Source organism: Triturus cristatus, chromosome 1_2 (assembly GCF_964204655.1).
Source record: "Triturus cristatus chromosome 1_2, aTriCri1.1, whole genome shotgun sequence".
In the NCBI taxonomy this organism is placed as follows: Eukaryota; Metazoa; Chordata; class Amphibia; order Caudata; family Salamandridae; genus Triturus; species Triturus cristatus.
This window is the reverse complement of record NC_140580.1, coordinates 977637864-977655543: the sequence shown is the minus strand read 5'-3', so window position 1 is coordinate 977655543 and position 17680 is coordinate 977637864. Positions and strand designations below refer to the sequence as shown.

General features: G+C 46.4%; 1 protein-coding gene across 3 annotated transcripts in view; it reads right to left on the bottom strand.

The window, feature by feature from the left end:
• LOC146868496 (ectonucleoside triphosphate diphosphohydrolase 8-like) overlaps nucleotides 1–17680 on the bottom strand; it is a 539122-nt gene that overhangs the window by 41925 nt on the left and 479517 nt on the right. For all 3 annotated transcript variants that reach the window (XM_085610637.1, XM_085610629.1, XM_085610646.1), the window contains one exon: nucleotides 7590–7700. In XM_085610637.1, the coding sequence (XP_085466763.1) occupies nucleotides 7590–7700 (111 nt within the window). The remainder of the gene's footprint in view (nucleotides 1–7589; nucleotides 7701–17680) is intronic.

Sequence of the window (17680 nt, the reverse complement as noted above, 5' to 3'; positions counted from 1 at the left end):
AAGGTATGCAAGTGTGAGGTTCAAGTATGGTGGTGTGGGTCGTCTGTGGGCTCTGGCAGCAGTGGGTCTGTTGCAAAGGCTCATGGTTTGTGTGTGTGGTCCATTTTTATTGGTCCATTTGTGGGTGTGGCTGTGTTTGAAATTTGTGTGGGTGTGTTATGAGGAGTGATTGAGTTTTGGGCCTCTGTTTGGCAGTTTGGCAGTTGCAGGTGAGTGTATGTGATGTTTGTGGGGTTGTTGGGCCTGTTTGGTGGTGTGGGGAAACTCTACTTGACTCTCCTTGTGTAAATATGGTTTGTCCGGGTTCAGTACGTGTTTTTTTGGCGTCAGTACGGTCCGTACATGCACTGGTGGGGGTGCGGTCCGTACATTCCCTGGTGGGGTGGTGGTTAGGTGCGTAAATACACGGCTGGGGTGGGGGTTTGGTGCGTACATACACGGCTGGTGGTTCGGTGCGTACATACACGGCTGGGGGGGGTTCGGGGGCGTACATACACGGCTGGTGGTTCGGTGCGTACATACACGGCTGGTGGTTCGGTGCGTACATACACGGCTGGGGGGGGGTTCGGGGGCGTACATACACGGGTGGGTGTTTGGTGCGTACATACACGGCTGGTGGTTCGGTGCGTACATACACGGCTGGGGTGGGGGTTTGGTGCGTACATACACGGCTGGTGGTTCGGTGCGTACATACACGGCTGGGGGGGGTTCGGGGGCGTACATACACGGGTGGGTGTTTGGTGCGTACATACACGGCTGGTGGTTCGGTGCGTACATACACGGCTGGGGTGGGGGTTTGGTGCGTACATACACGGCTGGTGGTTCGGTGCGTACATACACGGCTGGGGGGGGGTTCGGGGGCGTACATACACGGCTGGTGGTTCGGTGCGTACATACACGGCTGGGGGGGGGATTCGGGGGCGTACATACACGGGTGGGTGTTTGGTGCGTACATACACGGCTGGTGGTTCGGTGCGTACATACACGGCTGGGGTGGGGGTTTGGTGCGTACATACACGGCTGGTGGTTCGGTGCGTACATACACGGCTGGGGGGGGTTCGGGGGCGTACATACACGGGTGGGTGTTTGGTGCGTACATACACGGCTGGTGGTTCGGTGCGTACATACACGGCTGGGGTGGGGGTTTGGTGCGTACATACACGGCTGGTGGTTCGGTGCGTACATACACGGCTGGGGGGGGGTTCGGGGGCGTACATACACGGCTGGTGGTTCGGTGCGTACATACACGGCTGGGGGGGGGATTCGGGGGCGTACATACACGGGTGGGTGTTTGGTGCGTACATACACGGCTGGTGGTTCGGTGCGTACATACACGGCTGGGGGGGGTTCGGGGGCGTACATACACGGGTGGGTGTTTGGTGCGTACATACACGGCTGGTGGTTCGGTGCGTACATACACGGCTGGGGTGGGGGTTTGGTGCGTACATACACGGCTGGTGGTTCGGTGCGTACATACACGGCTGGGGGGGGGTTCGGGGGCGTACATACACGGCTGGTGGTTCGGTGCGTACATACACGGCTGGGGGGGGGATTCGGGGGCGTACATACACGGGTGGGTGTTTGGTGCGTACATACACGGCTGGTGGTTCGGTGCGTACATACACGGCTGGGGGGGGTTCGGGGGCGTACATACACGGGTGGGTGTTTGGTGCGTACATACACGGCTGGTGGTTCGGTGCGTACATACACGGCTGGGGTGGGGGTTTGGTGCGTACATACACGGCTGGTGGTTCGGTGCGTACATACACGGCTGGGGGGGGGTTCGGGGGCGTACATACACGGCTGGTGGTTCGGTGCGTACATACACGGCTGGGGGGGGGTTCGGGGGCGTACATACACGGGTGGGTGTTTGGTGCGTACATACACGGCTGGTGGTTCGGTGCGTACATACACGGCTGGGGTGGGTGTTAGGTGCGTACATACACGGCTGGTGGTTCGGTGCGTACATACACGGCTGGGGGGGGTTCGGGGGCGTACATACACGGCTGGTGGTTCGGTGCGTACATACACGGCTGGGGGGGGTTCGGGGGCGTACATACACGGGTGGGTGTTTGGTGCGTACATACACGGGTGGGGGTTCGGGGCGTACATACGCGGGCGGGGGGTGGTGGGGTGTTCGGCGCGTATGCGGGCACATGTCTCCATGGTTGCTATGGGAGTTCGGTTCGGACGGTGTTTTTTGCGTACGGTTGTGAAATGGGGAGGACGGGAGGGATCGTACTTGCGCAGTCGGACTTTATTTTTCCGCACGGTGGGTTTCTCGCCCGGGGACGTGTCGGTGACTTTTCCCGACCCGAGGACGTGTGGGGAAATCTTCCCAATGCGATTCGTATGGACTTTTTTCCGTTCGAATCGTACTTGGCAGTTTGTACGCTACTTTGACGATTCGGACGGAAAAAAATCCGGATACGAGTCGGACGGGGAATTTTTTTACCGGATCGGAATTGGCACCAAAATTGGGAAGTTGATGGAGATTAAAGGGGTAACCTTTACTATTCCTATCCCAATCTAAACTAATTTGAGGAAAGTGCTAGACATTAAATGGGACACATTTACTATTCCCATTCCAATCTATGCTACATTAGGTAAAATGTTGGACATGAAAGGGATTATATGTACTATTGTCTCACCAATGTAAGCAAAATCATGGAAAGTGTTGAACACTAAAGGAATTTGATTTACTAGTCTCACTCTAATCTAAGCTGAACTGAGGAAGGTGTTGTACATTAAAAACATTATATCCCAAGCTAAACTATATTCGGGAAAGTGTTGGACAATAAAGAGGTTTGATTTACTATTTCAATTCCAATCTAAGGCATGCTGGGGAATATGTTGGACATTAAAGGGTTTAGATCTACTATGCCACTGCATTGTAAGCTACTTTGGGGAAGGTGTTGGGCATTAAATATGTTGTGTTTAATATTCTCTCTCCAATATTTGGCACTTTGGGGAATGTTTTGGGCATTAAAATGATTAAATAATCTGTAAGCAGTCAAATATAATCTAATTTTAGTGAAAAACAACACTATAATATTTCACTACCATAGAAACTAAATGTATTTATTAATTAAAGGTTAAAATATGTTAATGGGGAATGTTTTGGGCATTAAAATGATTAAATAATCTGTAAGCAGTCCAATATAATCTAATTTTAGTGAAAAACAACACTATAATATTTCTCTACCATAGAAACTAAATGTATTTATTAATTAAAGGTTAAAATATGTTAATGTATACTTAAAATGAAAATAAAATCAACATCATATACATGTAAACTGTAATATTTACTAGACTTAAAATCGCAAAAATATTTTTCAAGTAAAAATAGACTTAAAATCAGTAAATATATTACAAATAATCAGATTCCAAATGTAAAATGGTGCAATGTATGTACACATATATATGCAATACCCAAGAATAAAAAGCTGATCAAAAACATTGTTTTTAACTATAAAATATTTCTTTTTATAATTGTTAATTATATTTTTGTTTAAAACTGTATATTTACTATATTTATTTTAAAAAAAATTGAAACACATTTTTTAAATTAATCGTAAATGTAGTTGCAAGTGTAGTCTATGAAAAATGTACAAATTATTTAGGGCTAAAATTTTCTCACTTATGTGTTTGAGTAATTTATTTTTCAATGCACAAATAATATCACACATTAATCTATTCTTTTATAAATAATCAATAAACTCCTAAACATTTGAAAAAAACGTTTAGGAGTTTATTGTAAAATAATAAAAAAATGATGTAACACTTTCATTACAAAAATTTTGAAAACAATTACATAACATACATTGATTTATTAACAATGATATGAAAAATAACACTAAAGGCTGACTATAAGTACGGCGGTTCGAAGACTGCCATACTTGCGGTGGTGGTCCGACCGCTGCCTCCTCGGCGATCCGACTGCCCGATTATGACCATGGCGGTTGGACTGCCACAAGACCGCTACCACCGCCAGGATCCTGAATCCTGCATCCTGCAACAGTGGGGAAATCGGCAGGAATGGGAGGCGATGCTGATGCCGGCACTGCCATCCCAATCACAACCTGCCTTTCCGTTGACCTTTTCATGGCGGGGATCCTGCCATGAAAAGGTTGGCAGAAAGGCAGAGAAGGAGCCCAGATCAGGGCCCCAGGGTGATTTTGCCCATTGGGTAAAGTTCTTATTGTACTGTAGTGCGTGCACTGTGTGCCATGCACGACATGGTGCATGGTACACAGTGCACCTGATGTGCATATGGTGCTGCCACAGAGCCAGCATATGCTTCAGGCTCTCTATGAGCCAAAGCATGCCACCACTGTAGCACCCCCGACACAACACCGCCAGCCCAGTGGTGTATTCGTAATACGGCGTTGGGAAGCTGCCGGCTTGGTGGCGTTCTCCCGACCACCACAGCAGCGGTCCGGCTGTTGGTCCGCTGAAGTCATAATCAGGCCCTAAAAATACATTTTTTACATGCAATATTTTTTATATCAAGATATTCTTGCTTCAATATTCTAGCAAGATGATATTTCATACCCGATATTTTGGATAAACATCCGTGTTCAATCGCACCAAGTAAATCACCCTTAAAAGTACCCTAAGTTGTAGATCCCAAAGATTCGTATGAGGGAACCACCACAGTGAAATATTGTTGCTTTCCATATCTTCCACTCTCCCATGACTCTTCACAGAGCACAGGAAGGAAATGAAATTGTGGGTAATCATGCAGTGCTGCCAGCAGCTGGCTCCCCCTCATTATGTACCTCATGGACCCATGGGAAACAGCAGATTTCTCTACCATGGCTGACAGCAGTTTTGACAGAACCATTAACTAAGACTCTTTATTCTTTAATAGAGAGAGAGTGCAGCATATTTATTGACAGAAAAGAAGGGAAGACCAGCGATATGCAGGGAACAGGAGAGATACCACCACATCTAATACATGTGTATTGTAAAGGTATAAGGGATCCCTTGCTGAAATGGGGAGAGCAGGCAGGATCAGGATACCATGTAATTTTTCAAAAAGGATTGAAAGAGAAGGATGAAGGTGGGGAATGTTGAAAGCCAGCCATGTTTTCTGTAATTATGTGACAGCTGGAAATGAGAATAGTTCCCTTTGATTCCTCTCCCACTGCAAAACTGGCTATAAAGTTGGTTTAGAAAGTCCATGTAGGGACTATCCATGATATTACTGGAGAGTTAATGTAAGGGGTGTCCATGATATTAATTGAGATTTCATGTAGGGGCTATCCATGATATCAACAGAGAGGTCATGTAGGGGCTATCTACATTAATATTAATAAAGAGTTAATGTAGGGACTACCCATGATATTAATAGAGAGTTCATGTATGGACTATCCATGATATTAATTGAGAGCTCATGTATGGACTAGCCATGATAATAATAGAGAGATCATGTATGGACTAGCCATGATATTAATAGAGAGATCATGTATGGACTATCCATGATATTACTAGAGAGTTCATGTAGGGACTATCCATGATATTACTTGAGAGTTCATGTAGGGGCTATCCATGATATTATTAGAGATTACATATAGGGACTATCTACATTAATATTAAAAAGAGTTAATGTAGGGACTACCCATGATATTAATAAAGAGTTCATGTAGGGGCTATCCATGATATTAATAGAGAGTTCATGTAGGGGTTATCCATGATATTAATAGAGATTTCATGTAGGGACTATCTACATTAATATTAAAAAAGAGTTAATGTAGGGACTGCCCGTGATATTAATGGAGAGTTCATGTAGGGTCTATCCATAATATTAATAGAGAGTTCATGTAGGGGTTATCCATACTATTAATAGAGATTTCATGTAGGGACTATCTACATTAATATTAAAAAAGAGTTAATGTAGGGACTGCCCATGATATTAATGGAGAGTTCATGTAGGGACTACCCATGATATTAATAGAAAGTTCATGTAGGGGATAGCCATGATATTAATAGAGATTTCATGTAGGGACTATCTACATTAATATTAAAAAAGAGTTAATGTAGAGACTACCCCTGATATTAATAGAGAGTTCATGTAGGGGCTATCCATGATATTAACAGAGAGTTCATTTAGGGGCTATCTACATTAATATTAATAAAGAGTTCATGTATAGACTATCCATGATAATAGTAGAGTGTTCATGTAGTGGCTATCCATAATATTAATAGAGAGTTCATGTATGGACTATCCATGATATTAATAGAGTTCATGTAGGGGCTATCCATGATATTAATAGAGAGTTCATGTAGGGGCTATCCATGATATTAATAGAGATTTCATGTAGGGACTATCTACATTAATATTAATAAAGAGTTCATGTATAGACTATCCATGATATTAATAGAGTGTTCATGTAGTGGCTATCCATGATATTAATAGAGAGTTCATGTATGGACTATCCATGATATTAATAGAGTTCATGTAGGGGCTATCCATGATATTAATAGAGAGTTCATGTAGGGGATATTTAGTCAACCACTTTTCATCACACCAGTTTCCATGTATTTTGCACGATCAATTTTATTTTCCAGTCTGACTAAACTAACCTGACAATTAAAATCCGCCTGCCAACCAGTCCCCTGAACTTTCCTTCCCCACCATTTTTCTATGATGATTTTTCTTTTAATTAATGGGTTCCCCTTAATCTCCAGCGTGTGTCCTCAGGTAAAATCCTCATTCCTTTTTGCCAGTCTCCTTCCTATTTGTTTGCTACTGTTATTTTCTTGCTGCCAGAATACACCCTTCCCTTTTCCTGTGTTTTTTACAAGCCCCGCACTCTTAGGCCCCTACTTCTTTCCGCTACACTCCCTATATGTTTTGTTTACTTACCCTTACTTTCTTTTCTTGCACATTGTCCTAGTCTTACTTTGGGTGGCTATCCCTTCAGGGACATAAAAGAAAACAGCATACCATGACCCATGTATACCTTATGCCTTATCTGACTTGACTATTGTTTTTAAAATGCATTGTTCTTAGATTTCCTGAAGGATTTTGCACATTTATGAATTTCTTGAGAACGAAACAAGGGGTTATCAGACTGGTGCTCTCCATTTTTGATTTTCATGAATTCGAGGTGCAATATCTTTTTCCACCTGACCTTTGGCATCTACATGACACTACAGATAAATTTAGCTTTGGGGCTTTAGGAAGCCACTCCAGGAAAACAACTTTGTTGTTGATAGCTACTCAGCTACTGTTCAGTGTCTTAAACGCAACATTTTCGAGAAAGGGAGAGAAATGACCGAAGCAAAGATAATACAGGCTAAAAGATTAATTTCTTCTTGTCCAAATTACATTTCTACACTTTTGAGTGTTATGGCATATTATGTTATAAATCAGAAGTGTGGCATCTTGGCTCTCTGATGGAGGCTGCAGCATCTTGCTTTAAGTTAGCATTATAATACATTGACATTTTTCTCCAAGTATCTGGATGATAACTTCAGAGAGGGAAATGCTAAAGGAAATTTCCCATTCAACAATTCAGTAACCGATTCCATAGTGGTGTTTGGTCATGCCTGGCACAAAGCCAGAAAGCAATAGCTCTTACCTGGTCCCATTTAATGGAGCAGAATTCTTTCAACTTGTCGTAAACCACTTGCAGCGTGCGTGCGTTGGTCAAATTGAGAAAATGAAAAGTGTCATAGAAAACCGAAAAGGCCTGGAAGCAAAAAACAAAAACATTTGTGAATGAACTATTGCTTTTGTCAGACATGTTTCCATGTCCTGAAATTAGAGCTGCCAATCAACAGTGTGACCGTCTGGACTCTCCAACATAAGCTCATAATATGGTTCACAAAGAAAGTATATGGCATGTATACAGATGGCTTGACACCAGAGACAAGTCAGACCACTTCTATCTGCCCCTTCCAGTGGTTGTCAAAGATTGAGTACTGTACACTTTACTTTCAAGATGGCACTGATGTGGAATTGAAAGCTAGGTATCATAAAGAGCCTGAGTCCACGAGATGTGTATTATCTTTGATTCCATTTAAGGGAAACAAACCTAAACTAACAAATTACGTTTTTTACTTTAGGCATTTTGTTCCTGGTGAAGGACCTTTAGGCTTTAACATGCATAGAGGAGTTATCATAGTTGCTGTAAAGAATTGTATTAGTTATAGAGTATAAATGTGCTGGCAAATGCTGCAGTCATGCTGATTGACATTTAACACTGACATGAAAAAGACAATATTAAGTCTATAACTCACCCTTTGTTTACAGTCAAACAATCAAAATGCAATGCAAAATATTCATAGGCTTACTTTCCATTGTTTTTGATTAATATCTGTGCTCTTTACTGGGCTTACCCAAGGAAAAGTGCACCGCCGTTAGGGAAACACAGCTGTACAATGGTGCCATTCAATATGGCGTGGATCTAGTCCAAGGGGGCATGGAAGCGCCTACCATACTAACAGGACGTTAGATGTGAATGGTTACAGAGTGTAGGAGGACCTTCACATAACTCAGGACCATATGCATTTCAGTGATACATTTGTTTAGGAGGAGTGTGGTTGGTGAAAGGGGCAATGGCGAAGAACAGCAAAGTAAGTGGGAGGCAGGAGAAAGGGAGGGGTCAATCACAGGAGATATTGGTAGATTTTAATTCTAACCTCTGTGAGTAAGACCTCAGTAAATGTGAACATTGTTATTAGTGCAACTGCATTCAGAAGCCTTTACAAGGTGAGGTACTTACCATAGAATTATCACTAACCTGTATCTCTAATACTAAAGACAAGGATTATTCCACTACACTCTAATTTTAAACCAACCTATTTCCATCATCTCCCCTAAAAAGATTTTCTTCAAAGTTGAGAAAAGATAAGGAATGTATTCAGTCGTATATAGAGGAAAAGCTGCTTTAATAGGAAGTCTGTCACCAAACTTCAACCACCAGATCCATAAAATACCTAACCCAGCCTCACAAATTCAAATGCAAAACCTAATAGATTCACACCCTAAACCTAACAAATGATTTACAATTGATGGCTGTAGCAAAGCTAAAGCAGTACCTACCACTGTCCCCTAATTATTTGAACAAATAAAGTAAAACATTTGAAAATTAAAAAAATGCGCAAGTGTGAGGGGTCAGCCACCATAAACCCTCAGTAAAGAAGAAATCTCCACTCTCAATACAATAAAAATGCTACTCCACACTTTAAATGCACACAAATGTACGACATATATTTAGGATTAGGACCAAATCGTAAGGATCAATTTATACAATCGCTACCGGCATTAATTGCGGGTGGGGGAGGCAGGGGGTCACGCGGGGAGGGGCAGTGGTGAATGTAATAATACATTTTAAAAACGTACCTGTCCGCGGGCCGGTCGGGTCCTGTGCTTTCACAGCTCCTGCTCCTGCTCTCCTGCCTCAGGCTGGAACAGGAAGTAGGCAGCTTCCCTTCCCTAATCCAATCACAACGTTGTAATGGCACCGTTGTGATTGGTCGAGACGGCCCCCAGCCAGATGCCTATGGGGAGGTCATTTTCTCCATGCATGCTGCATTGCTGCCTGCATGGAGAAAGGGCAGAGTGTGCATGACTGGTTTGGGCGGCCCCAGAGGGCCGACCAAAACAGTCATGCTCACTCAGGAGTGGGTACCCCACTCCTCCCCTGCTCAGCCCTGCTCGTAGAGCAGCCCCACCCACCCGTCCACCCTCAACCAAACACTTCTGCTTTCTCGCAGTGCAAGAAGCAGAAACATAAAATGGTAGCTTTACCACTATATGTTTCTGCTTCTCGCACGGCGAGAAAGCAGTAGGGCGGCGCTCCTTCTCCCTAGTGGAGGAGCCGCCCCATAATGTACTTCATACATAGTTTCTAGAGGAAAAAAGTGCTAGTCCTTAGAGCAATGTGTGATCAAATCTTTAATATTTAATTCTTCTCATAAAAGGCTTTCTGGTCTGGATATTCCTTTTTAGCTACACCCTTAAACCTCCCTTTCAGTCCATCTTATCTTCACTATTTTCACTTCTCCAACTTTTAGGTCCTAACTGTTCTGTGCCTTCTCCCTTCACACCCCCATACCCTACTGCTCGATTCACCTACCCAGAAAAGCTTCAACCCTAGATTATCATCTATCTGGTGTTTACCTCCTGCCGGTAGACCTGCCTACAGAGGCAAACACCAAAACAGCACACAAAACAAAAGCCTGATCTCCATAACTCTTCCAAGTAACAATTCCTTGGTAAATGGAAAAGGAGCCCCATAACACAAGTTTTCTTTGTGAATTAAAACAAAAATGTATGCTGAGGAGTAGTAAGTGATGCAGGGGACCACTGCCCCTCTTCACGAAACGTTTTTTTAAAAGCAGCCCATTGCAATAAAAAAAAAAAAGTTTACTTTATTTAAATGCAATCATAAACATTGTAGTCCGCTGAAGCCAGCAGGCTGGCATTGCTGTGAAGTCTTGGATTTTGAGGGAGTCGCAATTTATGACCTACCTCATTAATATTCATAACATAGGTTGGATTACAACCCACTCAGAAGGACTATTTTACTGCCCATCCTATTAGTGCATAGTTTGGTTTGCAAAATAAATCCCACACTAGCTGCAAAAATAGAGGACACAATTTGCGACTGGTATTTTGCCCATGGTGTCAAATGATTCACTGCCAGCCTCAAGGACTGCATATGCTCCATATCTGCGTGCTTCGGTACCTCTTCTGCTGCTCTGCTCCATGTTAAGGTTCCACAATGGGATGAATGCTGTCACCATGTGGGTGAAGGAGAGCTGCCTCAAGCTAAACTTGGAGAAGACCAAAGTCCTCATCCTGGGCTCCACCCCCGCTGTCTGGGACGATTCTTGGTGGCCCGCAGTGTCACGTGAACGAAAGGGACATTGTTGACATCGCTAAACTAGCGTGAACCCTTCAGCCATGAAGCTGCTTTTGTGCACGTTACTACATGGCTTTATTTTTGCAAGACTTTGTTTATGCCTTTCACATGAGAACCGTCTGCTTTGTTCGTTCTCTGCCTGTTCCTGGAGTTTAGTCTGAACACTGTGAGCAAGGTCGATAAACAATGCCCCTTGTTGTTCTGTTCTGGTCAGTCCCTAGCACCTAGACAAAACATGCTAATGCAGCTGCTGCTGGAAACTTGTACATTTATATTATGGGGATACATGTTTAGGTAACAGGCACTTGGAGAGAGACCTTTCCAGGGATAAGAGCAATGCGGTTCCTATGATATAGATCTACCATCTAGGCAATAAGGGATGGGGTCTGCTGACAAAACCTAGAGATCTTCTATTGTATAATAATTATTATTCTCACCAAGGGGAGGGTGGTTAGGCTTTATAGTCTTTTTTCAACTGTCTTTATATGATGACATCTCCCTTTATGATTTATGGCCTAGCTGCAATGCTAACTCTATTAATTTTATGCATTTTGTCTGCTGGTTGTGGCTTGTATACTGCATTTTAGAGCATGATAGTTAAAATAAACATTTTAAACTATATTTGTGTTTCATTCAGTTCTTTTTTGTAGACAGGTACGAGAGCGTGAGTGAAAAGGTGTGTCTTGTTACTGCGATTCCTGAGAGATTTGGGAGTGTTGTGTTCTGGGGTGTCTAATCATTTGCTTCTTCATCAGTGTGTAGGAGAGAGAGCGAGTGAGACACTATAGCTAGTTGGTCCTGGGTTCGTGGGCACTAAGGTGGTGGGAAGGCCCCTATACACCGAGGTCCCATTTTCCTGAGCTTAGTTCTGTGTTATGTGCAGATCTTGGGTCCCCCCCACACAACCAGACCACGCACGAAACCTCAGCATCATCCTGGACTTCTCGCTCACATAGCCAAACTGGCTGTAGTGGACACAGGGTGTTTCCTCAGTGGGCCGGAGGGGTGGGTCTGGTTTTGTGGGTGTGGGGGCCGGTTTTGCAGCAGTGCTGCAATATCGGCTCATGTAACAAAAGTGGGAGTGCTTTTTTTCTAGCACCCCTTCCCCCCACCCCCCGCACCCAGGGCCGGTCGAGCAGTAATCTGCCAGGGCTGTTTGCTGTTCCCAGTCCAGCCCTGCTTGCTCACCATGAACTGCCAGATCAACGCTGTCTCATCATACTGCTTCCACTCGCTACGTCTGCTCCGAAAGATCTTCAAGTGGATCCTCACAGAGTCCAGAAACATGGTCACCCATGCACTCATCAGCAGCAGACTCGACTCGACTACGGCAATGCACTCTATGCCGGCATGCTCCTCCAAAAACTGCAGAACATTCAGAATGCCTCTGCTAGACTTATCCTTAAAAAAACTTCCGCAGCCACATCACTGGTCACCTGAGAGACCCTCACTGCCTCCCAGTCAAGTTCCTCACACACGCCTACAAAGCTCTACACAACGCAGGACCTGCGTACCTCAACCACTGCCTCGCATTCCACGCACCTATGAGACATTCGCTCCACCCAACTGGCCCTGGCCACCGTCCCACATATTCGCAAGACCACGCCAGGAGAAAAATCCTTCTCCTACCTCGCAGCAAGGACCTGGAACTCCCTGCCTCTCGACCGCAGGCAATCACCATCTCTGTCTCAATTCAGGAAGGATCTCAAGACCTGGCTCTTCGACTGGAACACAGTGCCTTTCGACGGATTAGCAGTTTCCCCCTATCTCAGCCCCCTGAGCACGTAGAAAGACGGGCAAGGTATCATTGGAAAGACCAAAGCAGGGATGCACCACTAGACACCAGGGAGGGGGGCGCGGCCCCTTAAGTAAGGGCCTTTGCTCCCCCCAAAAAATATTGGCCTAATTCAGTCTTTCTGCCCCCTCCTGGGGACACCAGGGATTTCTTGGGGGGTAATTTTAATAGGGTGGGGGCTGCCCAAAACGGGCAAGCCAATGCCCCCACCGCCCACCACAATTACAGCCTTTCTGCCCCCCCCCGGAGGCAGATGGGGGCAGTGGCTCCCCAATCTGCCCCCCCGGGGGAGCAAAAAGCCCTCTAGATGCCAGTTGTTTTTTGGGCAATTCTAATTAGGGTGGGGGCTGCCCAAAACGGGCATGCCAATGCCCCCACCACAATTACAGACTTTCTGCCCCACTTGGGAGGCAGATGGGGGCAGTAGCTCACCAATCTGCTCCCCCGGGGGGCAAAAAGCCCACTAGAAGCCAGGGATTTTTGGGGGGGCAATTTGAATTAGGGTGGGGGCTTCCCAAAACGGGCAAGCCAATGCCCCCAACCCCGCAATAATTACAGTCTTTCTGCCCCCACGGGCATTTCTGTGGTGGAAAGTTCTGGAATCTGTGTGGATCCACAAAATTCCACCCAGCCTGCATTCCCCAAAGTGTTCCGAGAAAAATGGAACCTCACTTGTGTGGGTGGGTCAAGTACCCGCGACAGGCAAGGGCCCAAAACCTATTGAGGCAACTTCAAAATTTGAGGAAAATGATACCTCACTTGTCCGGGTGTCCAATGCAGAATTGGCTAAAAACGTATTTTTAAAAAATGTAGCGCTTAGAATTCTTCGTGCTATACCCTTATTCCCTATGTTTGGGCTCTTCCCAGTCACAGGCCCTTGCCCCACTCACCCAAGTGAGGTATCATTTTACTCGGGAGACTAAGGGGAATGCTGTGGGGTCGGACATTTGTGCCGGCAGGGTGATTCCACCCAAAGATATGTGTAAAATGTGTTTTTTTCAGCTAAATTTGAGGTTTGCAGGGCATTCGGGGTAGGAAAACGTTGGGAGACCCACGCAAGCCATACCTCGCTGGGTTCCCCCGGGTGTCTAGTTTACAGAGATGTGTGGGTTTGGTAGTTTTCCAAAATGGCCACCAAGCCCGGAGCCAAAAACCCAGGTGACCCTCCTTGCAAATCCAGGTTATATTGTGATAGGTCATTTTGATGTCTCCTCAAAAGGTTTTGGGCCATTGCCTGTCGCGGGTACTTGACCCACCCACGCGAGTGTGGTATCATTTTTATCGGGAGACCTGGGGGAACGCTGGGTGGTAGGGAATTTGTAGATGCACGTAGATTCCAGATCTTTCCCACACAGAAATTTGAGAAAAAAGTGATTTTTTTCAGCTAAATTTGAGGTTTGCAGGGCATTCTGGGTAGGAAAACGTTGGGGGACCCATGCAAGCCATACCTCGCTGGACTCCCCAGGGTGTCTAGTTTACAGAAATGTGTGGGTTTGGTAGTTTTTCAAGATGGCTGCCGAGCCCAGGGCCAAAAACCCAGGTGACCGCCCTTGTATGGGTTTGGTGGGCTTCCTGTTGGACTTGGCTCTTTTGGCAGGTTCATCCCTAAACTTTTTGCATTCTCCTAGCGTTTTCTGTGACTTGGTGTTGGTGGTTTTAGGCCCCCGGGCATTTTAGCACTATGGGCCAGTGTAAAGTGTGTGTGCGCTCTCTGTGTGCATTTGGTAAGGTTGGCCTGCCCTCCCACAGGAATGCATTGGGGATTCCCTTATTAAGTGTGTCAGTGGTAATTCCTGAGTTGGGAGGAGCAGCGTGGTCAAGTTTAGTATGTATGAAATTGTGAGAATAAATGTTGCACAATGGTGTGCGCAGATTTATTATGAGGATGGGAGAAATGCCACTTTTAGAAGTCAGCATTTCTATGTGCTGTCTGATCACCTAGACAACACCCGACAAAGGGGAAGAGGAGCTTGGAAAACAAAGTGCTCCAAATCCTTCATGAACCAGTTGCATCTAGTTCCCACATGCCCTGTACTGAAGACAAAGGATGATATAGTATAAGAAGAGGGGCTGTGACCCCATGAAAGTGTGCAGTTCTACTCTGGTGTGCTGTTCCTGACTTGCTGGGGGTTGGCTGCTGCTGGGGCCCAGGAGGAGCCGCCATGGGGGCTTGCCTCCCTGCTGGAGGATCCTGTGTGCTGGCCTCCCTGGGCCCAGCTATGCTCCATGGAACTAGGAGAACCTTTGCTGGAACTTGTTCTTCCTGGAAGCAGGACTCTTGCCTCTTGCGCCCTGTGAGTGCCTTTGTTTTTGGCCTGAAGGGTAGCGCTGTGCTTTGATTTCCCCTGGAGCGCTGGAGCTTCACGGCGCTGGGCTGCACATCGCTGCTGGGGGAATCCCCAGCGTAGGGATTCCCCCGTGATGCCTTAGATGCTTGTGCCCACCCCGCTTATACTTTTATTTAAATGGCGGGAGCCCACCCCAATTTGAGCATTTAAAAATGCGGGTGCCCACCCCACATTTGGATTCCTTTATGGGCTTCTGGTTGGAGAGCGGGTGCCCACCCCGCTCTCGAGTTATTTTTATCGAGGGTGCCCAGCCCGCGTTTTCTGAGGAAATCCCCGCTGCGGACCGATCCTGCAAACTGGAAGGCAGGCAAGGCTGCCAGGCATTGGGCGGAGCGGGAAGAGGAAGTCCCGCCCCGCCGCCGGGGAAAGCTGTCTGAAGCCTCGTGGGCTCCACTCTGAAGTCCCGTGTCCCCAGGGGGGACCAGGTGAAGACCAGGGAAGTCGGAGCCTCGTGGGCTCCCCTTGCAGCACGACCCGCCATCCCCCGCCTGGCAGAAGGGGAGGCAGGTCGCCGCGACCACGACTGGGAGAGGAGCAGAGTCCCCACGCAAGCCCCAGTGAGTGGAGCTGCCGTTTGGCACATTGCCAGTGCCAGTTCCTAGTTCTGAGCAGACCCACGAGAGAGAGTGGGCCGCTCCTACGAGTGGGGGCAATTTAGTTTACAAAGTCCCAGAGTGGGGCTTGGGGGCATTTCTTGGCACAGATTATTGGTGCCAGTCCAGGCCCAGTGCCAAGTTGCTGAGCGGACCCGCCGTTGCGGCCCGCTCCAACGAGGGGGCAATTTTATTTAGATATAGGCCCCCAGGGCCCCAGTGAGTTGGTGCATTTTGAGGCACATTGTCGGTGCCTGAGCGGTCCCGCCGTTGTGGGCCGCTCCAACGTTGGGGGGCCAATTTTATTTAGAAAGGCCCAGTGGGGCTGAAGAGGCACAGACGTGCCAGGCCCCCCTTTACTTTGTTTGTTCCCAGCTGCACCGCACCAGCGCGGGCAGCTGCAACATTTGGCATATTTGTTGTTCTCAGGACACAGTAGTGCCCGGGCCTTTTTTGGATTCACAGCTGCACGGCAATTAGCGTCAGCTGCACCGTTTAGGCTGACATTTCTTTGGGGGGCATTTGTGAAAGGCATTCTCCAAGCGTTTTCTGTGACTTGGTGTTGGTGGTTTTAGGCCCCCGGGCATTTTAGCACTATGGGCCAGTGTAAAGTGTGTGCGCTCTCTGTGTGCATTTGGTAAGGTTGGCCTGCCCTTCCACAGGAATGCATTGGGGATTCCCTGATTTAGTGTGTCAGTGGTAATTCCTGAGTTGGGAGGAGCAGCGCGGTCAAGTTTAGTATGTATGAAATTGTGAAAATGAATGCTGCACAATGGTGTGCACAGATTTATTATGAGTATGGGAGAAATGCCACTTTTAGAAGTCGGCATTTCTATGTGCTGTCTGATCACCTAGACAGCACCTGACAAAGGGGAAGAGGAGCTTGGAAAACAAAGTGCTCCTTATTTAGAAAGGCCCAGTGGGGCTGAAGAGGCACAGACGTGCCAGGGCCCCCTTTACTTTGTTTGTTCCCAGCTGCACCGCACAAGCGCGGGCAGCTGCAACGTTTGGCATATTTGTTCTCAGGGCACAGTAGTGCCCTGGCCTTTATTGGATTCACAGCTGCACGACAATTAGCGCCAGCTGCACCGTTTAGGCTGACATTTCTTTAGGGGGCATTTGTGAGTGAGACAGGAGTGGGATACACTCCTCTGCCCCCGCGCAGTTGCACCCTTTTGAATCTGCTGCGTTGGCAGCCACCCTGACACTTTGGACATAGGGCATTTGAGCCCTCTGAAAAGGCCAGTTGGCCAGGGGGACTGTTGGGTTAGTAGGGCACCAAGTTCTAATGTGATTTATGATTAGGATGTTATTGTCTAGTATGTTTAGACTTATGAGGTTGGCACAGAATATAACTCTCGCCTAATGTGATACTGTGCGTAATATGGTTTGTGTGTTACAGAATAATGCTGAGTACAGCGTTTGCCAGTAATTACTGGTTGTGTTCTACATTTATTATTTTCACTCTGTGATTGTTTTGACAGTGGCCCAATTGGCCCTGTCATGTGTATATAATCCTTTGTAAATATTGCTTAGTGCCAGTTGCCACAGTGTATATTGTGTGATTACTATTCTAACGTGTTTTATGATAATACAAAGGCTATTTTTGATATAACTTTGTGTAGAATTCCTTTTGTAGTGTGCCTAGTGTGTTGCTGCTGTTTGTGTGTTGCGCAAATGCTTTACACATTGCCTTCGGGATAAGCCTGACTGCTCTTGCCAAGCTACCAAGGGGGTGAGCAGAGGTTATCTTTGGCGTGTAACTCCCTTGCCCTGACTAGAGTGATGGTTTCTGCCTGGCTTTGGCACCAGCCTTAGCCAACCAGAAATTCCGTTTCCAACATTGGCTGTCAGCGGTAAGGATAGGACTTGCGTTTGCGTAGTACCACAGCGACAACTGGCTGCACTACAAACTCTGCATTTAGATAGTCACATGGTTGGGGATTATTGTTTCTGATTTTGTTTTAAGTATCATTTCTTTTTGAAATGTGTTTTATTGTTGGACTATGAGTTGGGGGTCCTGCCAAGGACAGAAACTAGAGAATCTGGAGGAGTTGTACTGCC